The sequence below is a fragment of the Aplidium turbinatum genome, chromosome 2 (genome assembly GCF_918807975.1).
Source record: "Aplidium turbinatum chromosome 2, kaAplTurb1.1, whole genome shotgun sequence".
Classification (NCBI taxonomy): Eukaryota; Metazoa; Chordata; class Ascidiacea; order Aplousobranchia; family Polyclinidae; genus Aplidium; species Aplidium turbinatum.
Window position 1 is genome coordinate 35133209 of NC_137473.1, and position 19033 is coordinate 35152241.

At 37.3% G+C, this 19033-nt stretch overlaps 1 protein-coding gene across 1 annotated transcript in view; it reads right to left on the reverse strand.

Annotated features, from left to right (window-relative positions):
* LOC145788526 (ATP-dependent RNA helicase DHX58-like) overlaps positions 1-19033 on the reverse strand; it is a 53461-nt gene that overhangs the window by 19312 nt on the left and 15116 nt on the right. Inside the window, exons 4-16 of the mRNA XM_082600288.1 lie at positions 8033-8190; positions 7088-7205; positions 5989-6146; positions 5853-5887; positions 5285-5387; positions 4573-4641; positions 4187-4240; positions 3729-3794; positions 2806-2862; positions 2457-2528; positions 2106-2231; positions 1274-1400; positions 880-1011 (exon numbers count right to left, since the gene is read on the reverse strand). Of these exons, the coding sequence (XP_082456414.1) occupies positions 880-1011; positions 1274-1400; positions 2106-2231; positions 2457-2528; positions 2806-2862; positions 3729-3794; positions 4187-4240; positions 4573-4641; positions 5285-5387; positions 5853-5887; positions 5989-6146; positions 7088-7205; positions 8033-8190 (1275 nt within the window). The remainder of the gene's footprint in view (positions 1-879; positions 1012-1273; positions 1401-2105; positions 2232-2456; positions 2529-2805; positions 2863-3728; positions 3795-4186; positions 4241-4572; positions 4642-5284; positions 5388-5852; positions 5888-5988; positions 6147-7087; positions 7206-8032; positions 8191-19033) is intronic.

Consider the following 19033-nt stretch of genomic DNA (forward strand, 5'->3'; position numbering starts at 1 on the left):
CTATAAAATCATTCGTTGCTAGATATCGCTATAGCCTAGTATACCCGCAAGATATCAGCTAAAGTACATCCACCTCACTGAAACAATAACTATCTCGTTTGATGGATGGATATGGTAAGGTAAACATAAAAAAACGCCTACCTAAATGATCCCTACAAATTCTCTAAATAAACAGAAGCCGTCGTGAGATTTTCAAATCACCAAATCGGTTTTCTCCGAAAAAGGCTGTCTTCGAATTGGGATTTCTCCGAATCCCGTAGAAAAACCTCTTATATTTTGACGATTCAGAAGTAATCCGAAGAAAGTGAAGCTAAAACTTTTATTTAATGAAGTCAAATATGGTCATTTTTCCTTTGGTTTGTAAAGATAAATTCTTCCAAATCGTGCACTCTAGTTATGCACTGCTGCTCATTCGTCACAAAACGACATATTCCCATAATATTTCTGATATAAATACTTTCTGATATTTTATGTAAATGGAATTCAAAACGCTGTACAAGTTGCAACTTCTTTAAAGATGTGTGTTTTGCACGCGTCGGTTTAAATGCATCTTTGTCGTCAGTGTAAAGTTGCGTTCTACATAACATGACCGCTGCTCAACAAACTCATCCAATCTGCGTATCACTACCACCATCTTCTTGATTTCAGTCGTCAAGCAGCACTAGCATACAATCATGAATAACCCCAATAAGAAACCAAGTGGGGTTCAACTTTTGTAGTTACAACAAGCTTCTCAGTTTTGTCTTCTATGCCTTTATTATCAGCTTCCTACACAGTATAATAAACTTTTGAAAACATAATTTCTTTCCCAATTTCCCGATCAAAAAATTATGAGAACAAACCTAGAATGTGTCTTTTTGAACAACCCTCGGTCATTACCTGAGCAAATTCATGAGGATTTGAGCAGTCATTATGGTAACAACATGCCTTCTTATCGAAATGTGGACAGGTACAGAAAAGCTTGACTCGCCAGTAACTTGAAAAATGACGTTCGGGTCGTCTGGTAAAAACCTGATGAAGTATTAACAGAAGAGTGTGTAAGATGAATTTAGGCTATTTTCTGCACATGACAGTATAAACGAGGCCACATGTTTTCAAGTACGGAACAACAAAACTGTTTCTGCTATAACTCAATCAGTCAGGAGCAAGGTAAAGTGGGGTAACGAATATCAGAAAAAGGTAATAAAAAACGACAGAAGTATATGACAAGTATTTCAGAGTTATTTCGGTTTTACTGTGTGAGGCCAAATTGTAATTTATTTGCAGCACTAACTTGGAGAATAGGTTGTACTGCTGTTGAACCAATGGAACGCGAGGAACAAGAAACACAACTTTGGCATGACGGTTGTTCTTGATGTGTTCCAGGCAAATGTGTAAAGCAACATATGTCTTTCCGCTTCCTAAATAATCCAAAAAGAACACATCTCTAATACATCACTACTTGAATCAGGCTGTGCTTTGCAAAAGTGAATAAAACAACACAAATACACACCAGTATCTACATTGATAGGATATTGAATAAAACAGCCACTTTAACCTTAGCAAGATTAAGTTTCAGAAAGTTTTGAAATAAAACGATGCTGGCTTTTTCTGCCTTCTTGAAGCAACTCTATAAAACAAATTAATAATGGACTAAAAACAAAAAAGTAAGAAACGCTTCCTTCATTTTTATCATTAACTTGTTCGGGATAAAATATAAATTATACCAGCTTTCATATGCGACATATCAGCTCGACACTACACAAGTATATACACAATGAACAAAACAAAAATTGAAAAACCTTACACTGAAGGCAGTGAAGATGTACAGTATATAAAATTAACTAAGCAATGTATACTGTACATTATGTACAGTATAATACAATAAATATTATTAACACTACGAAAAGAAGTGCTCATTGCCAAGCATAGAAGCTAAGCAGAAGAAAGCAACTATATAGTGGTTATTCTTCAAAAAACAACAGGCTTTTTCATCTTTATTGGGATTGTCAGATAGGTCTCGTCCAAATAAAATATTTCAGAATATTCTACGTTCCCCATTTACTGTAGATTTTCTGACATTATAAGCTACAATGTTCATTATTCTTTAAAAGCAAAATATAAACCTGTTGGAGCGACGATCATGCAATTTTGTCCGGTCAAAGCTTGCTGTGCCAGCTCATGCTGATAGCTTCGAAGTTCAACGGAGGGTCTCCCAGTGGCCGTGTCTGGTTTCTCTGTGGTTTCTTTTTCTGCATGACCGATGGAACAATATGATAAATTACATTGAATACTTCAAAAAAAAAGTTCACTAGACAACTTGGCAGGCGTTAAATCATAAGAAAAAGAACTAGTTTTGCTTGTTGATTCTAGTGCCATTACAATACGCAGTTAAAACAAAATGAACATACTTGGAGTAAATAACGGCATTTACAATAAAGCTTGAATTTTATTTTAGAGATCCCTGGGCATATTACCTTCATTTTCATGTTTCTCGGAAACATCCAAATCATTAAGATTGTCGTTTCTAGGTGATTGTGGTTGAGTGACTGTGAAAAACACAACTCAAAATAATCTTCAAACCATAAAACAAAAACAGCCAGAAGTGTGCTTCCGACATATTTACCCAAGGTCCCTATATCATTCAAAATAGATGCAAACTTCTTGAAAAAGTATGATGTTACAAAGTTGGAGCTGTTTAAGGTAAAAGTCGAAAACAAACCTAAATCCTCATCGTTCAAATAAAAATATAAGTCACTGTAATATGAAGTCAATTAGAAGCGTTTAAACCAGAAACTTTGCTGCAACATTTTGTGATGAAAATACCTGGGGAATTTGCAGGAATGGTGGACTTGAGATCTTCTTCATGTGGATCACTAACCACTGTGGGAACAAACCAACATTAGAAGTTATAAAAGTTACTGCAGCGAATTATCCTGTCGTAGTGTGTAGTGTGAGTAATAGTCCCAAGCACTGCAAACGTGCGCTTTTGAATCAGTTCATCTTTGCAGTGCAGAGTTATGAAAAAGTGCTTGGTGTTTTTTGTGTACAAAGCTTTTGTGATTGGACCAGTTTATGCTGTAGTGATTAATCTGATTTGATGTTATAGTTATGTTTAAGTTTTTTACTTTATTAAACCTTACCATAAGGTTGTTATAATGTCAATTTATAACAGTAATTTACTAAATTGTCAAAAAAACTTAACAGCAATTTTCATCTTTGGGAGACCTTAGGAAAGTCCTTATTCAAATAGAAATATATTAAATATAGTTATCACTGTCTAAAACCTCTACAGTGTGTTTGAACCTAAAAGGGGGATTATCAGAAAGTCCTTATTCAAATAGAATCAAATATGATAGAAATATATAATTATGCTTTAACACAACAGATATCAACACAATAAAAACAGTTCCCCTTTCTTAATCACATCAAAAACTATATTTATACATATTTTTTATGCAAATACTGTATCGTCATGGCGTTCTTATTTGGAGTTCATATGGAAAAATTGCAAAAACTGTTATTAAATTATTTCAACTTTAAAATACTGTTTGATGTTTTTTTTAGTATGCAGCTAATGGCTACTCAAACACGAAAGTCTAGGTAGTGCTAATTTGAAGAAGCCATAAAAATTAATGAGAAAATCTTTTTAACCAGTTTATTTGGTACTAGACAACTAATAACTCCATTCTACATGCAGGCAAGACCTTAATTTTTACGGCAATTATATACGAAGACTTAAAGCAGACCTTTGCCTTCGTGGGTTTGTGTGGCATTAAAATCATTCTCCTCGGTGCTGGATGACGCTGTGAGATCTAAAAACATTGAATAATTAAAATGTCATTGGTAATTGGTATGGAAACGGTGGTCCACAAATTTAATTCTAGAACCCCAGATATGGTGGCTTTGGCTAATGACAGGCCATTTATGTGAGATAAAAACTAAATAGGAAGTAGATTCGAAGTCCCTTCGGTCCGCTTAATATTGGCCAGTGTCTGGCCCCAAGCAGCCATAATAAGTGGAAACCACTTTACACCTATAGAAATCCTAACATGTAACATAAGAAATCAAAGAACATCAAACAAAAATTCTGAGTTAGCCTCTTTCTAAAAAGAAATTTATTGTTTATTGCTAATGGGGTTAGGACCACAGAAGTTACAGTAGTACGCTTCACAATCTCACATACGCAATATATCACGTAAATTACCTGGTACGTTGGGTGGAAAAGCAGGCGCAAAATCTTCTTCTCCGCCTGTTTCACCTGCAACTAAACAACGGTTTTTATACGTGTCTGCATCTTTTTAAAAAAAAATTAACATTCAAACCGAGTAAAATAATACATTCACGCTGCAAAAATATGCTAAAGTTGACATGTCGGTTTCATAATTTTCGCATCAACAGTAGTCCGGAAAATACAACACTTTTAGCCTTAAATCTTCAGGTGACTTACGAGTCTGTTCACTGGGGGCATACAATCGATCATCATCACAATGATGCATGCATTGATTACAATCGATCATCATCATAATGATGGATGCATAGAATCGATATTATGAATTTAAACTTATTTATATTGAAAAGACTTTTGATTACCTTTCAGATCGTGCTTTTCCGAGCTTTCAAAACTATTTTTTTCAACAATATCAGCGACATTGCAATCTTCTGCAACACAGAGGAAATACACGCCGGTTACAATAAGCCACTAAATATCAGCAATTTATAATATTCCACATGCCAGTTGATTATTTTTTTTAATTGTGATGTATGCTTTCGTTTAACAAAAAAGTCTCCACCAAACCTGTATTGTAAATACGAGAAAAATATAAGACTCAACTATGCACTTATTTAATTCTCAAATTGTTTTTAGCAGTATATACATTTAGCATGACATTTACATTGTATACAATTTCTAAAAGCGACATTTTCACGATATATATAGATTATATAATTATCTGCAGACAGACATTATAGTGAAATATGGTTTTGACCAATAGGCCTCAACGCTTAAGGTTATTCCTCACCCCGGGGTTACTCCTCATCACCTATTTGTAGAGGTTGACCGACTCGAAATGGCCCGTTTCGGTGAGTCCGATCCCTATTCGGTGATTTTTTCATTTTTTTTTTTTAAATTATTGGGTACCGTAGCCTAATTATCATTGCCGTTTTAGGGTTAGGGGTTAGAGGTTAGGAACTCATCGAATCGGACTCACCGAATAGTAGCAGACCCTGACCCACTACCTACCAGTTCAACTCCCGGGTGACAATTTTCTATTCGTGGCCTCTAAAGATCAAAAAGAGTACTCACCTGATAAATGAGAAGAAGATGGAGGAGCACATTTGAGATTGTCATCATTTGCTTCTTGACTGGATGCATGAATAGTTGTGACCGAAACATCATTGGATTGTTCCTTTTGAATCAAACAAAACAGTAGAATTTATGGTGATGTAAAACTTTAAAATCTCTGTTTTCAAAATATCAAAAATGCTAAACGGAAATATTCCATTTTTAAAACAAATATCAGCTTACTTGTAGAAACACATCAACTTCATTATCCCAACAACATATCATACAATAGCCTACCCTATAGAGAAAACATGTTTTTTCAATAAAATATATTTCAAAGTACGGTATTGATTGTTACATCATTCGAGATAAAGTGCCCAATTTAATTAGTACGATGTACTAAGCTACCGAAACTGAAAATAAATATACATGTTACATATATATAAAAACTATTTTACTGATAAAATTATATTTCAAGCATATTAATTTCATATTTTCAAGTAAAACCAGCTGTTCTTTTCTTATTATATATAACTGTAATAAACTATTAAATATAACACACACGCAAGCACTAACATCCGAAACCAACCTTATTATCCGGAGCACAAGTCTCTGTTGAACGAGCTAAACACAAAACAACATAATAGGTGATCACGTGAGGGATACAAAAATTGCACATGAAACAGTTCTTTGAAAAATGTGTGAAATAAATGTAGTCAACTTACATGTAGATAAAAGTGTAAACAACTTTGTGTAGTCAGTCGTTTCACATCCCGACAACGCACTGAGAAAAGACTTGAACCAACCATGAGGTCTCATTGTGAGCACGCTCACAAATGTTTTCACACGTTCTTCTCTAGTTGGCTTTTTCCTGACGAGCTCGCTAAGACGAAAAAACAAATTCAGTAAATGCTTGACAAGCTTACATGTCGCCATTACTCCAGCTATAAGATACCTTTCAATGGGAACAAATCTAATCCTAGTATAAAACAGTTGTCATAATTGTCATACGAAATAACGTGGGCACTCAAAGGGTTCTTGTTCATAAGTTCATAAGTATTGTTGTTGTTGTTATTGTTGTTGTTCAGTTGTTCATAAGTAGCCTATTGGGTCTCGCAACCACTTTTTATGAAATTTTTTTGATTTGTCAGTTTTCGGGTTGTTCAGTCTCCCGTTCCCACTTTTAAGCCAACTGCAATAAATCTTTAATGTACCATGGCTGACATCATTGCTTGCCTGTAGCTATTAAAAATTCCATGTAATCATGGCAACTTCAATCTTTCGTTCTTAAAAGTTTATTTTAGAAATGAGGAAGATTTTTCGAAACAATAGATCCTGCTTCCATCAGGTAGAATCTTGAAAACTTTCTATACAAGAGGCAGTCGATACTTGGAATCAAGTGCGACAATGAAAAAAGAAGGCTACGGTATCCTACTAACTTAATACAAGACAAACCATCACGTTTTAGCCTGGTACTGCGAGTTCGCTGTGGCAGTAGCGGTTTGCACTAGCTTTCGAAACACAACTCCCTAATGTGCTATGACGAGCACAAGTCATAGCACATGACTAGAGAACTGTGTTCTGAACGCTAATGCAAACCGCTACTACCACAGTGAACTCGCAGCATCAGGTTAAAACAGGTCGTTAGTATCTACATTGTAAAGTAAGCAACGAACATGTTGCTAAAAGCGAAACTCAAATCTATTGCAAAAGTTAGTAAGTTCGGAAATTGAGATTTTTTTGAAGTGTTGTCAGAAAATGATTCCATCCACTGAGGTTTGCAAAGCATCATGAAAATTACTTACAGCAATGGACAAACAATACCTTAAAGTATCAGGAATCTCAGTTATGCCATCAAGAATATCATTTGGCTCTAGAACTTCAACAAGTTTAGGGTAGAAGGCCTCAATTAAATTGACAAACACCAGACCTTGAAGGTCACCTAAAAAAATACAAAACGTTTAATAAAATGTACAAATACAACAAATGTTCAAAATAAATGTATGACAAAGTCCAATTTGAAATTCTTGTGTTGCAGATCGCGATTTCGGGTATTGAACTCTCTTCAGTACAACATTATCAACAGCATAGTACAGTAAAATTTACAGCAGTTCACTTTAGAAAATGACTAAAAACGTTATGTGGTTGCCAAGAAACAAATTAGTCTGTGAAATTAGTCTGCGAGCAGTAATAATGACAATTTTTATGCAATTATGAACATTGAAATTCCAAGCAATGTATCTTTTGATCTGTAATTGGGCTTCTCTCTTGCACCAGCTTGACTGGGCGTGTAGTAGCTGTTCTCTAATACGTTAATCTGCCTACCACATTTTTTGCAAATAAAACAAAGTTTGAAAATCTTTAAATCTCTCCATGAAACTGTTCTATAGCTTTTTATTTTTATGTAATATATCCCACTGGATAAAATTCTTTCTAAAAACTTTCTGCATTGCGGAAACGCTACGTCACTACCCAACATTTTGCCATCTTGATAATTGCTATATATACTTTATATTACTATTATTTTCTGATTTTCTGACTTAATATGACAAATTAAAAACTTGGAATTGCTAATGTAATTGTAATTTTTGAAGAAAAGGCGGCCGAGAGAAAGGGACTGGCCACCCTACTCTCCTCAGTACCGAAGGGTGAGCACAATGAGAACCTTATCTTCTCATCCACTGCTCTTGAAATCAAGCATGGGACCTCTTTTTACGATAAATTAAGTTCAAACAAAAAACAAATACGCCCATTATGTGTATATATTACCTTGTGGGTCCAAAAGCTCAACCCATTTCGATAAGTCTCCACAAGAAGGATGTTTCAAAATATTAATAAATTGAGGGAACAGCTGAGGTCTTTTGCGAAGATAATGAAACAGTTTGTGGCACATTTCATGATCCGTATTTTGGGCAAACACATCTTGGCTGAAATACAATTACGAGTCACTTACTTATTAAAGACAATTATAATACGGCAAGCAAGGCAAAACAACACAATAGAGTTGAGCATTGCAATAATATATTAAAAATATTTACAAATGATGATGGCTATCCCTCGGATAGGCAAAACAACACAATAGAGTTAAGCATTGCAATAATATATTTAAAATATTTACAAATAGTCTGAACGGACGAATGTTTTCGGTTGACGTAAGCCCTCATCAGGAGATTAAAAAATTGTTGTAACTAATACAATATAACAAAATTCAACTCTTTGAACAAGCATAAAAAATTAGCAGGCTACTTTCAGAGGTGGGCAGTAGCGTACTACTTTAAAAGTAGCGTCTGCAGTAGTGAAGCTACTTTATTCCCAATGTAGCGGCAGTGGAGAGGCACTACATTTGCTTCAGTCGTACTTCCACTACTTTCAATTGAAAGTGGAAAAAAATGAATCTTTTTTAAAGATTTTTGGTATAAAATTTCACCAAGAATTTGTTTTCTATAACAACGTTGAAAGGGTTGTGGGAAGAAATGTGGTTGTGAAAGGGTGTATCATTCGTTGCAAGGTCATATTGACTTCACAACGTACTTATTATAAATAGAGCTTTCCAGTGTCAGTTTAAGACAAAAGTAATGTGTAGAAGCAGCGCGTGCTGTAGCCTATGTGATACTGAGTAGCGGCAGTACGTAACTTTTTATCAAATGGTAGTGTGCTACTTTCAAAGGGGCAGATGCCCACCTCTGGCTAATTTGCAACCATTAGTCTCGAACTTGAAAATGTAGAAAAAGAGCTATAGTCAAATGGGGTAAAAAAAATAGTGGGGTTATTGGGGTAAAAAAAAACACTTACCATCTCACATCTAAAATGAGTAGATATTCACTCAAATTTTTTAGTGTCTGTTTAAGTGGTCTCTGGTGATTACTTTGAGGGGTAGAGGAAAAAGATTGGATTTGACAAAGCAGAGATATGTTAAATAGAGTAAATATGGCCAGCAAAGGGTGCAAAAAAAAGGTTTGGAGGAGTTTATTAAAGGTTTTTGCTAAATTTTAGTGATAGGTAGTATGAATGTTTTAATGTTATATTGTGAGTACTATGTTATGAGGCTACTAGATGCAACAAAGACTGGGGCCTCCAAATGTTTGTGTAAATTATTATTGAGGTGTTTTTTTTACCTCAATAAAATTCGTTGATTTGGGGTAAAAAAAACAGTGCATTTTATGGAATGTTTTGGCTTTGTATTGGTGTTATGTCAACTGCCAAGCAGTATATCACCAAAAAATTCAAAAACAAACTTCTGGATGCATCAGTGCCAATGTATGCATTTGTTATGCGCAATCAATCGATGTTTGTTGGAATTGGGGGTCCGAGGTTAAGGTTAGTGTTGCGGGTTAGTCGATCAATAGCGCAGATTGAGAGTACAGAGTGGTCCATTAATCGATAGTGCACAACAGATACAATCATACATACACAAACTGTTGCTTTATTTCCTGTCTGTTGTTTTTTAGTTGTATGTTCATTCACAAACTGCTGGTTGATTTTTTAGGATTCACGATCTGCGAAATTTAATCGCCCATTCGCATGTTCAAACCAGAGCTGCAGATAAAATTCAGGATGGCGTGCAGAAGTATACTAGACACAATTTTTTGTCTTGCTGCTGTTTTTATTACAAAAATGAGACTTTGCGATTTCACAATGTGTATTTTAATAAAAAGTGCATACAAAAATTGTGGGCAAAATTGTTTACATCATCATGACCCATCTGGTCGGTTTCGACTATGGGTTCAGCATCTCTCACAGTCTTTGATATATGAGTTACACAAAGCTTCTTTCCTCTGGTGGATAATCATTTACACTACATATGAAATCAATAGCAAAACATATGAAATCAATATTATAATAATAAAGATGAAGAAGCTGCTATACTAACAGGTGTTTTTTTTTTACCCCATGAAAAATTTTTTTTTACCCCAAAGCTGGGGTAAAAAAAAACTCAGGTATTTTGGGCATAATTTTCAAACCAGTTAATGGATTTAAAAAATTTCATTGGGGGATGATAGACATACAATCATACATGGTCTGTATATTGTGACCAACTTTAGTGGTCATACTTGATAAGCTAAAAAATCTAGAACAACCTTTCTGAAATTTTTTTTTTTTAACCCACTTGACTATATACCACATGGCTAGCATTTGTTCAAGAATATCATCATAATCAGCCAGTCATGCCACTGCTGGCAGATGGTCTCCATATATGTTTCAACATCATTCTGTCTTTCGCTGTTCTCATCCAGGTAATGCCAATCTTTTCTGCAATGTCATCACGCCATCTTCTTTTCGGTCTCCCTCTAGTTGTTTTTGCATACCTTTGTGTCTATTCTGTGGTTATTTTGGCCCATCTGATGTGTGTCATGATTGCTACATCAGATTTGTTGCTGTTTCAATGACATCTTTGATATGTGTTCTGTTTCTGATAACTTCACTTCTAATCTTGTCTTTTCTACTTACCGTATGTATAGTATTATTCTTTCCATGTTTCTTGTTTGCTCGTTTGTGAGTGACCACGTTTTCGCTCCATATGTTAATGTTGGCAATATTACTCTGGCTATGATTCTTCGTTTTAAGCTAATTGGAATGTTTTTACTCTTTGAAAAAGTGCTATTCTGACCAAATCTTCTTCAACCTTAAGTATCCTTTGGGTTATCTCAGTTTCGATGCCTTTCCTGGTGTTATCATTTTCTCTAGATATTTGTATTAATCAACCTCCTCTATATTTTCTTCATCTATGAAAATAACCGTCCTTGGTTGATTCCTTGCTGTCTTGTTACGCATTATTTCTGTCTTTTTCTTGTTCACCTTCATTCCATCTCGTTTCCCTTCCTTGTTCAGTTTCTCAAGCAACTGTTGCAGAGTGCATTCTAACTGTGCAAAAAGGATGATGTCATCTGTTTATCAGAGATTGCTCAGCAGTTGTCCATTAATGACAAGTTCAGTCTCAGATTTCAGCCTCTTAAATATCTCCTCAATTGCAGCTGTAAACATAAAAGGTGAAAAAGTGTCACCTTGGCGCACGCCGCACCCCTTTCTAAATCTTTATTTTATCACTTAACTTCTCTGTTCTGATTTGTGCAGTGCCATTTATGTATGTATTTTTGAAAATGTTTACTATTTTATCTGATATTCAGTGAGTTTGAATTTCATAAAAGACAGAAGAGTGCTTAATGGAATCAAATGCCTTCTCAAAGTCAACAAATGCCATAAATATGGGTTGTTGGTATTAATAATAATTAATAATAATGGTGTTGCAAGCACAGTAGTGCTTCTTCACCTTCATGATAACTTACGTAGCAATATTAGTGTTCATTCATCTAATATCTGCCCAACTGCATGCATGTGATCAATGCAAGAGAATCCTTCTCTATAAGCTGCTTGTTCGGAGGGCTGGTATTGATTTAGACTGCTGCTTATTCTGTTCTTAATAGTTTTCATAAATAGTTTGTAAATATGCAGAGGTGGGCACCCGCTACTTTTAAAGTAGCGCGCTACCCGCTACCGCTACTTGGGCCAAAATAGCACGCGCTACCGCTACCCGCTATCAATTTACAAAAGTAGCGCGCTACCCGCTACCGCTACTCAGGCCAAAGTAGCGCACGCTACTGCTACTTTTGTCTAAAGTGACGCTAGGAAACACTCAAGTCCCTAGTGACGCAAAAATGACCTTGAAAACGAATGTTATCATTCGTTTGCACTGTCATTTTAACGTCGTTATAGAAAACACATTCGAAGGGAAATTTATTGTTATGCATCTTTCAAAAACACGAGCATTTTAAAATGAGAGTCATTAAGTCTTGCCAGCTTTCGCCTAAGCACATCTTTTCCAACAGAGAAAGGTCTCTCCACCGCAGCACTGGAAGGAATGGGGGTGTTGTATTTAATGAGCAGATGTTTTAACTCGGTATTTGAAAAGCTCAAGAACTTGCTCTGGTCCGAAAAAATAGCCTCCATAATTGCTGCTTCCTTCTGCACCGACGTTTCACCGGATGGCGCCAATACACCAAAAAATTCTTCCTCGGAGTCATGACTGGTGTTGGTGTCACTCTTCTCGGTATCAACCTGACTTGATGTCTCCCGCAACAGTCCAATTACATCTGTCTTAACTTTTTCTCGCAGTGCGTCAGCATCATCCATGGAAACATAGTGCAGAAATTGTAGCCACGACGTCTTGAAGGAGGGATGAATACATGATGCCATAACGCCTTATATGTCATTGAAGCACTTGTTGAATCGTTTCTTCACCCCCTCAAGGACTTTCACTCTCAACTCCTCACAGGTCACAAGATCACTGATCTCGGTCAACTTCTTCGCACAAATTATGATGGTTGGAAGCAAGACTCCGTAATACGCCTTGGACTCGCCCTGGAGAATGTCTAAAGCCTGGCAGATAGGTTTCATCACACAGAGATATTCGCCGAAGAAGTTGACGTCAGCTAGAAAAGACCGAAACTTTGCAACCAAATTGATTATATAGCTGCTTGACCACGCCAGTATTGCAAAAAAAAACAAACATTTTTTTCAATTTAATTTAAAAAGTAGCGGTAGTGCGACTGAAAAAAAGTAGCGCCTCTCCCGCTACCGCTACTTTGGAGAAAAAATAGCACCGCTACTGCAGCCGCTACTCCAACTAAAAGTAGTGCCGCTAGTAGCGGCGCTATAAAAGTAGCGCGCTACTGCCCACCTCTGTAAATATGTGAGAGTAGGCTAACGGAGCAATAGTTTGCAAGATCTTGTTGTTTCCTTTTTTAAAGAAGAGAGCAGTTATGGCATTCTTCCACTGTTTTGGTACTTTTTCTGTTTTGATCACCTTATTAAATAAACAAACAAAAAGTTTACCTCTCCACCAAATTGTATTTATTAAATAAGTTACATAACTTTTCAAGAAGAATATCACTCTCTGCTTTGACCATCTCTATTACTATGTGGTCTTCTTCTGGTGCTTTACCGTTTTTCATCTTTTTGACTGCTTTTTTCCAATTTGCTTTGCAGAATTGGAGGAATTTGTTTGACTGGATGTTTTGTGTTTGATGATTATTTAATATTTGGTAGAAATCAGCGCATCTTTCAATTAGCCTTTCTCTATTTAATGTTGCTGAGCCATCTTCATTCTTGAGTGCCGGAATCAATGCCCTTTTTTCATCTTTTGCAATCTTGCATTTTTCAATCCCTTGCCTGTCTCAGAAGAATGATCGAAATCTCAGAAGAAAAGAGAATCGAAGAAAGATCTGAAAAATTTCAACTCACTAAATAAGGAAATCAAAACTCGATGTAAGCAACTGAAAGAATGATGGTGGAACCAACAGTGTGACGAGATTGAGCGTAGACCATCCATTGCTCACATCCAAGTGAAGAAGATGCAAAAGAACTCTGTGCACTCCTGCACAGGCTGCATCAAAGCCAAGAACGGTAACATCTTGCTGGAGAAGGATGAAATCCTCGAGAGATGGGCTGAATATATCAGAGACTTGTTCGACAATGCTCGTGGAAACAAACCTGCGATATCGAAAGAGATGGATGGACCACCGATTCTAGAAAGTGAAATACGTCACGCTATAAAGAAAGCCAAATTGAAAAAAGCTCCAGGTCCTGACGCTGTGCATACAGAAACCCTTAAGGTTTTAGACGATTTTGGAATAAAAAAGTTGACTGAAATCGCGAATGAGATTTATGACAGCGGAAAAATTCCGGAAGACCTATTACAATCGATCGTCATCACATTACCGAAGAAACCCGGGGCGATCGATTGCGAACTACACCGCACAATCAGTCTAATGAGTCATGTCACCAAAATTTTTCTGACCGTTTTACTCCATCGACTACGCAGATGCATCAATCCCGAAATCTCAGATGTGCAATGCGGATTTGTGAAAGACAAAGGAACTAGAAACGCCACATTCCTAATCAGAACACTTGCTGAGAGGTCGATAGAACACAGGGAAGACCTGTACCTCTGCTTTATGGACTACAGCAAAGCTTTCGACCGCGTTAGACATGAGCCACTCATGGAGATGCTTGACAGCTTAGACACAGATGGTAAAGACCTTCGACTTCTCAGAAATCTCTACTGGGATCAATCAGCAGCAGTCCGGATAGATGGCGAGCTGAGCAAATGGACACAAATTCGAAGAGGTGTTAGACAGGGGTGCGTAGTTTCACCTGATCTTTTCTCATTCTACGGCGAAATGATCTTACGACATCTAGATGACGAAGAAGGCGTCTCTGTAGACAGACAACACTTCAACAACATAAGATATGCAGACGACACAGTACTAATCGCCACATCAAACTTCAGTTTACAAAATTTACTCGACATAGTCATTAAGCAAAGTGCGAACCTTGGACTTAATTTGAACGCAACAAAAACCTTCTGCATGACCATCTCATCAAAAGAAATAACTCCAGTATGCACTATCAAAATACAAAATACAACAGTCTCACAAGTAAATAGTTTCAACTATCTGGGTTCTATGGTCACTTCGAATGGTCGATGCTGGAGCGACGTAAAATCAAGAATTGCACAATCCAAACAGGCTTTCATCAAAATGGACAAAATACTGAAATCTAATTCAATCTCTCTAAACACTAGAATAAGAATTTTACATGTGTACATTTGGTCAGTTCTGCTATATGGCTGTGAATCCTGGACTGTATGCCCGAAGATAGAGAAGAAGATCAACAGTGCTGAAATTTGGTTCATTCGTAGAATGATGGGAATTAACTGGATGGATAAAATCACTAACGAAGAAGTGTGGAGACGCTCTGGGTGCACCCCTGGCGTCCTCATCACAACTATCAAAAAAAGGCAAATGACATTTATCGGGCATGTCTACCGCAAACGCGGAATTGAACACTCGGTAATGATGGGGCGATTTCCTGGTCAGAGGCACCGGGGACGTCCACGTTTGGAAATCTTCAAAAATCTTTCAACATGGACAAACCAAAATTTTGAAAACCTAATTAGAAGTATGGACAATCGATCGTTGTGGAGACTCACGGTAGCCGACGCCTTATTCAGGCATGGCCGATGATGATGATGATGATGCCTGTCTCAATTACATTTTTCACCTGTAGGGTGTTGAATCTTCTAATAGTCCGGCAGCCCGTGACGTTTTTGTAACATCATAAGGTACAAAAGGTTTGAGTATTTTATCAACCTTGCCCCACTGTGAGATGTTCAGAAACCCACATCCGAGGTTTCACTGCTGGGGCGTTTGGGGGCTACGGCCCGGTGAAAAACCCATTTTGGGGGTCAAAAAAACATCATAAGGTACAAGAACAAAACCTACGCCAGAGTTTATGCCTTCACTTGTAGACTTTGGAACAAGTCAATCTGGGTGCCCCAGGTGGGGCATTCCCGAATAAGGGGCCCCCAAAGTTGGGGCAAAATACGTAAAAATAACATCATAAGGTACAAAGATGGAACTTCTTTCATCAGTTGGGGCATGTTCCACTGAGTTCGAAACAACTTTTCTTATGGCCCCAAGGTGGGGCTTAACCTCATTTTGGGGGTATAACCCCTAAAGTTCACAAAATTAACATCATAAGGTACATGGATGAAACCAAGTGTAGGTGATAGTACCTCACTTACGGACTTCAGAACATTAAAATTTGGTCGCCCCAGGTGGGGCATTCCCGAATAAGGGGCCCCCAAAGTTGGGGCAAAATACGTAAAAATAACATCATAAGGTACAAAGATGAAACTTGTATCATCAGTTAGGGCATGTTCCACTGAGTTCGAAACAACTTTTCTTATGGCCCAAAGGTGGGGCTTAACCTCATTTTGGGGGTATAACCCCTAAAATTCACAAAATTAACATCATAAGGTACATGGATGGAACCAAGTGTAGGTGATAGTACCTCACTTACGGATTTCAGAACATTAAAATTTGGTCGCCCCAGGTGGGGCATTCCCGAATAAGGGGCTCCCAAAGTTGGATCAAAATACGTAGCCTACCGGTAAAAATAACATGATAAGGTGCAAAGATGGAACTTCTTTCATCAGTTAGGGCATGTTCCACGTCTGAGTTCGAAACAACTTTTCTTATGGCTCCAAGGTGGGGCTTAACCTCATTTTGGGGTATAACCCTAAAATTCACAAAATTAACATCATAAGGTATAAAACCAAGTGTCTCTCGTGTATATTTCAAAACGTCTGCAAATATTTTGGAAAATCAACGAAGCATGTAAGATATAATATCTACACAGCATAACATTTTCTTATTAGGTTAAAATTAATCACTATGAAGATACATATTGTACGCAGGGGTGGATTGGCGGCTAATCATTAGCCTACTGGGAATTCGAGAACGTTCCCGGTTGGCCGGTCAGAGGGTCACTGTCCTGTTTTATGTACAAAAGAAAATTTTATTTGAAATACAATAGTCGTAGCGCTATATCCTTATTCTTTGTTTGAATAACACTGACAATGATTCAAGTTACAAATCGAAGCTTGCTATACAAATACGTGCAATGTCTAACTTTATAGCCTACATCATATTGCCGGTGAAAGACTTTTTCTGAAATGAAATAAATTGTTTGTGAAACGAGTATTTTTATGCTAAATCTATTTTGATAGAAGTGGACCGTTATTTTTAAATTCCCGGGCTAATTCAATTTGCTAATCCGCCCCTGATTGTACGTAGACCTACCTACATTTAAGTTTCTCTCAGACTAAACACTGAACAGGAACAAATCACACTATGTGGTCTTATTTAAACAACTGAGAGGACTTCTCGAATAACATGTGACTTCTGCTGAAAGGAATGGAAAAATTGCTCGCTACAAAATAACGAAACCTGGAACGGCGTGTGAAAGAAACGTTAAATTATACACTAGTAGAACGAAAAGATGCACATTGAACTATTTAAAAACGTATGGCCTGTTCATCAAGTCAAAGGGCTTCTTGAAAAAGCATGCCTCCTGCATAATCTCTCTCGGGTAGGCTATGCACCATTGGCCCCGGTTTGCAGCCATTTGAAAAGATCAATCTTAACACTTTGTTCTATGTGGTTTCGTAAGTTCTGGTGGAAACTGTAAAATTAATACAAGTTCAAATCATACTCTATCCCCATGTTTACAAGAATAAAGGTAAAAAGTTGCTTATGTAGGCTATAGCCTACAGTTTATTTATGCTTGAGGTGGAGAAAGGCAAAAACATCTATTCATTAAAGGTTTGCAGGTTTGTCGTCAGAAAAGTCGCATTCATCCGTTTCTGTTGTTTCATCATCTGATTCTGTTCCGTCTTGGTCCAAACCCTTCTCACTTTGCAGAACGTTGTCCAGCGTGGACGGAACTGGATCTCCCTGAAACCAAACCAGTGAATTTACCATCTTCCAAACGCCAGCCGCTTTCAACTGGTGTCTGGAAAAAGCTTCCTTTTTCAGCAGCATGATTCCAAATGCCACAAATGGAATTCGCTCTGAGTATTTTCTGATGGAGCACAGTTTTGCTCAGGGGAAAGTTGCTTCCATCTGAACCTTTCCGTCGTCGCAATGGATTGGAACCTTTCGGTTTGTATGTCTCAATGAATTTTTTAAATCGTAATTCATTAACGCAATGACCACGTTTACATCCATACATCTGGCACACAAATTTTTCAATGCCTTTTTCAATGTTTTCATCAAGATTTTTCGAACACCCCAAAGCAGCAAAGGCATGTTGAGCATGCACATTTTTCTCCAATATATTAAGGGGTCGAGCCTTCCCTTTACCCGAAAAAGCAGCTGTACGATCACAGCCTTTAAGTTTAAAGCAATGAAAACCGGGAAGCGACCGAAGCAGGTCTGGAGATAAAGTACTGCCAAGCTTTGATACGTCAATATATCTCAGAGTGTTGTTTGCCTTTACACCACCTTCCATCCATATGTTACGTCTTTTTGTACAAACAACAAATTTCCCAACAATATAATCAGAACGTTCGTGTCATTAGAGCGGACTACCACATTTTTCACATCTGGCATGCGGTGACGATGTGGTATACATTAGGCGCGTATCTGCTTCTTCGTGGTAGGATAACAAGGACTCCTCTTCACCACACAACATTTTTTCGCCATCTTTTCGATAAACATAACATTTTTCATCAAGTGTAGCATAAAAGAACCTTAAGTCGAGAAAGCTGGAATACTCATCTGATTTTCAAGAATTAACAAGAAAATGCACCAATGTTGCTTGAAGTTGTCATTCCTCATGCGGCTGCAAAATTAACAGGTTGTTTTATGGCCTCTCCTTCGATGACGTATTGCTGATCGCGGAAGCCATGAATTGCTCGGCGATCTCGCTCGGCATCTTTCATGGACGGCGATACAGTTCTATCGAAAACAACGTGTATTGTTTTCCCACTGTGTCTGCACAATTTCTTCAAAGTCGTCTTTGCAACACCTCCGAACGTCATCGGCAAATCTCCAAGAGTGTGAAGAAGAAACATACTATCGATTTCAAGAGCCTTCAAAAGCATTGACTTTTGGGTTGATTTCATCGTTGCATCATATGGCACAAATACAGTGGTACTGGTGTGAGGGGGTAAGACAGCATCAATTCCACGTCTACCTTGTGATCTACTGCTGAACATAGAAGCCTTCCCATCAAATTGCGTTCCATTCTCAACTTAGAAAATTTGCCTTCGCGGGTTATGCTTTTCACAACGGCAGTTTCAGAAGCAAAGTTGCAGATTTTGTTTCTACGTGTTGACTTGTTGAAGGTGCTAGCGCCCTGGTGGCATTGACTTATAAATTTGTTTCTATCCTCAGTTCCTTTTTGAAAAACATTCAAATAAAAATT